The sequence below is a fragment of the Austrofundulus limnaeus genome, unplaced genomic scaffold (genome assembly GCF_001266775.1).
Source record: "Austrofundulus limnaeus strain Quisiro unplaced genomic scaffold, Austrofundulus_limnaeus-1.0 Scaffold130, whole genome shotgun sequence".
Taxonomy (NCBI): Eukaryota; Metazoa; Chordata; class Actinopteri; order Cyprinodontiformes; family Rivulidae; genus Austrofundulus; species Austrofundulus limnaeus.
Genome location: NW_013952532.1, coordinates 765,531 through 769,092, shown reverse-complemented (window position 1 = coordinate 769,092; position 3,562 = coordinate 765,531). Strand labels below are relative to the sequence as shown.

Here is a 3,562-nt window from a genome sequence, read left to right as displayed (position 1 = left end):
ACCTTAAAGTAACATCAAAATCTGTAAGAAAAGTTAATGCATTTTTGAAAAGACAGCATTAACATATTACAACATGAATTTCACATTTCTCAGATAAACAGTTGTTGAGATAATTGCATGTGAAGTAACAGGAAGTGATGTCAAAGGGGAATGTCTGCATGTGAATATTTAAAATAAATAAATGTTACCAATTATTTTAATATTTGAGATGAATTACCATCATCCTGTGTACAATGTGTTTTTTAATACTTCTGAAAATTTGATTTAAGACATTTTAAGGCTAATTAAGGCCTTATTTTTGGATTGATGAGTTCAATGACTTTTAACTTTAAGGGTCTGCAGGAACCCTGTTACAAATGTGGCTCCATTTAAAAAGCAAGTTAACAGACTCTATAAGATTTATTGACAAGTTGACGAATTACAATCATCCTATGTACAATGTGTTAACATTTTTAAGATTTCTGAAAATTTGATTTAAGACATTTTAAGGCTAATTAAGGCCTTATTTTTGGATTGATGAATTCAATGCCTTTTAAGACTTTTTAGGGATCTGCAGGAACACTGAAGTATCAGAAAACAGAATATGACTGAGAATGTGAGCAGCTGTAAATACTAAAAATAAAATGCTCAAAAATGTATACTAATAGAAAGTAGGAGAGGAAGCTGAAATAAGGCATAAAAAATGGTAAAAAAGTTACAGAGATGTTAAAATGCAAAGAGAAAACGGTTAAAAACAAGAGAAGCTAAACATTTCCTGTGAGAGCGTAGCACCAGAGGAGCAAATGAGAAGTGATCAGATCGGCTGCTAACCTGATTAACCTGCTCAGGGCCATGGGCAGATTCAAGTGCGTTGATGAGACCCTCTGACATCAGTAACAGGAAGCCTGTCACGCCTTCCAAAGAGTGGCTGCCATGAATCTCTGGCTCAGGGATGATGGGCCTCGTTTTGGCAGCACTAAACGTGCAATAAGACACATGTCAGTGACAAAAGATGGCACAAGAAAAGACAGGGAGGGTAAAACTGAAAATATGATTAACATAATAAATATGACACTGAGAAAGAAAAAAATAAAAGTTAAGAGTCAGACCCTGAGACATAAAAGGCTAAGTGCAGCCATCCTGCAGAAAACATATCTGGCTACTCTTATTGATCCAAAAATCTTTTACATTTTGTATGAATTATATTCAATTTTCGGCACTCTCTTTGATAGCATCACAGAGGAACCCTGTAAATATTCTCTTATATTTAATGGAAAGTTACAGTATAACTGCAAGTTTGCTTTGTCTGGACATCTGACAAGAACCAGAAATGAGACTGCAAACAGAGCTCTTTAAAAGAAAAAGAAAAAAAGACTCAAATCTGATATGGAAGAAGTTAGCAAATCCTAAAACAATATGAGACAGCAATAACTGACCAGTTAGAGCTGAGTCCAAATGCTGATAAAAAGCTTAAAAAGGATGCTACAGTTAAATGTTTTATTAGATAACATGCAAACTGGAAGTTGAGAAAAATCTGCAGCAGCTGATGGAGTTTCGAGTCAATTACTGCCTCTGGCCATGAAACAACTTCAGTACATGCACCTAATTACCGGTACTTKTTGAGTATTTTTGAATATTTAGAAATATTTCCAGACTATTTTGTCATGCTTTGTTTTAAAACGAGTCCCGGATCGCCTCATTTGTTAATGCTAGAGGAAGAAAACAAGAATTCAAAAGAAAAGGTGGGACAGAGTTACCTCAGGTTCACCTATCTACTACAGAATCAAAATCATACTTATTATTTAGGGAATTAAGATTAAAAAAATATTTTGATTGAAATAATAAACATCATCAAAGTAACACAAGAAGTAAATAGCCAAAAAGATGTTTGCATATGTCACGGTAAGAGTCAAAACTACAGCCAACAGTGTCACCTGAGCAGATCAATTTCATTGTAGTTAAATTTGACTCGGTGGTCTCCAAGCCTYCTTGTGCTGCTCTGTCCAGTTATCTGTCCAGCTTGTCTCACACGAGCTGCATCCACACCTACAAATCAGGAAAGACATGAGAGACATGAAGAGGACGTGCRAAAGGTGAGTTTTAAAAGAGCAGAAGGTGGAACAAGACATTTTGTAAGGGGAAACGGGAAGTGAAAATGCAATAAGTAGAAGCAGGAAAAAGAATTAGGAGGGGTGTTTGCAGGTGCATGAATATACGGGGTGAGGTAACCCTGGTCTGGCTTAATGGAATGGCTGTGGGGTTTTATTTATTTTTTTGTTTTGTTTTGTTTTGCTTTTTTCTGAATCATTCAGAGAAGGATCTGGTCTGAACAACAGAATAATCACAGGACTTCCTGTCTGGGAGCAGTAAAATGCGACAAGAGAAACCAAGAGTGCAATCTTTAAAGATTTGGTGTGAGACGCTTAAAAGATAAATGTGCTTSATTTTCCATTATATCCGTATGCTTCTTCTGCACAGCTTGTTGTCATGTACGTATTTTCTGTTACATTTACAGCCCCTCATTACTGAACCATTAGATGGGCTGTTCTCCATGGATCAATGACTCCAAGTGTGTTTGTGAAACAGTTAGTGGCCTAATGGCTACAAWACACACATAAAACAGGAGGAGAAAGGTAGGCCCAATCTGCTCCTTTGCTAAAATAAAAACATGCAAGATAAATTTATTTTTATTTGTTCATCAGGAGACCAAAGGAATACATACACATACATCTATTTAGATCGGACATCTGATCTACGTACAGGCGATGGTCAGCCTGTATGTTGGGCTTCACCCTGGTCAACGAGAGGGTAGCCTCATTTTGCCTATGGGTGGGGGGACGGGTCCTGACTATTGTTTGTGCCTATGTGCCTAACAGCAGCTCAGATTACCCAACCTTTTTGGAGTCCTTGAAGTGGGTGCTGGAGAGCGTGGTTGGAAAGTGGTTCGCCACCAACACTATTTATAGTGGGGATGGTGCGCTGCTGACCTCAACTCGGGACGTTGTGGGTCGGTGGGCGGAATACTTCGAAGTCCTCCTCAATCTTCCCATGAGGAAGCAGAGCCTGAGGACCCTGGGTCGGACTCTACAATCTCTGGTGCCGAGGTCACCGAGGTGGTTAAAAAGCTCCTCGGTGGCAGGGCGCCGGGGATAGATGAGATTCACCCGGAGTTCCTTAAGGCTCTGGATGTTGTTGGGTTGCATTGGTTAATGCGACTCTACAATATTGCGTGGACATCGAGGGCAATTCCCCTGGATTGGCAGACCGGGGTGGTGGTCCCCTTATTTAAAAAGGGGGACCGCACAGTGTGTTCCAACTATAGGGGGATCACACTTCTGAGCCTCCCTGGYAAGGTCTATTTGGGGGTTCTGGAGATGAGGGTCTGTTGGAAGGTCGAATTTCAGATTCAGGAAGAGCAGTGTGGAATTTCAGATTCAGGAAGAGCAGTGTGGTTTTCGTCCTGGTCGTGGAACAGAGGACCAGCTCTACATCCTTAGCAGGGTCCTGGAGGGTGCATGGGAGTTCGCCCAACCAGTCTGTGTGTTTTGTGGACTTGGAGAAGGCGTTCGACCGTGTCCCTCGG

General features: G+C 40.2%; 1 protein-coding gene across 1 annotated transcript in view; it reads right to left on the bottom strand.

Annotated features, from left to right (window-relative positions):
* tab1 (TGF-beta activated kinase 1/MAP3K7 binding protein 1) overlaps positions 1-3,562 on the bottom strand; it is a gene marked incomplete at its 5' end in the record, with an annotated part of 16,587 nt that overhangs the window by 5,284 nt on the left and 7,741 nt on the right. Inside the window, 2 exon segments of the mRNA XM_014015508.1 lie at positions 811-955; positions 1,914-2,025. Of these exon segments, the coding sequence (XP_013870962.1) occupies positions 811-955; positions 1,914-2,025 (257 nt within the window).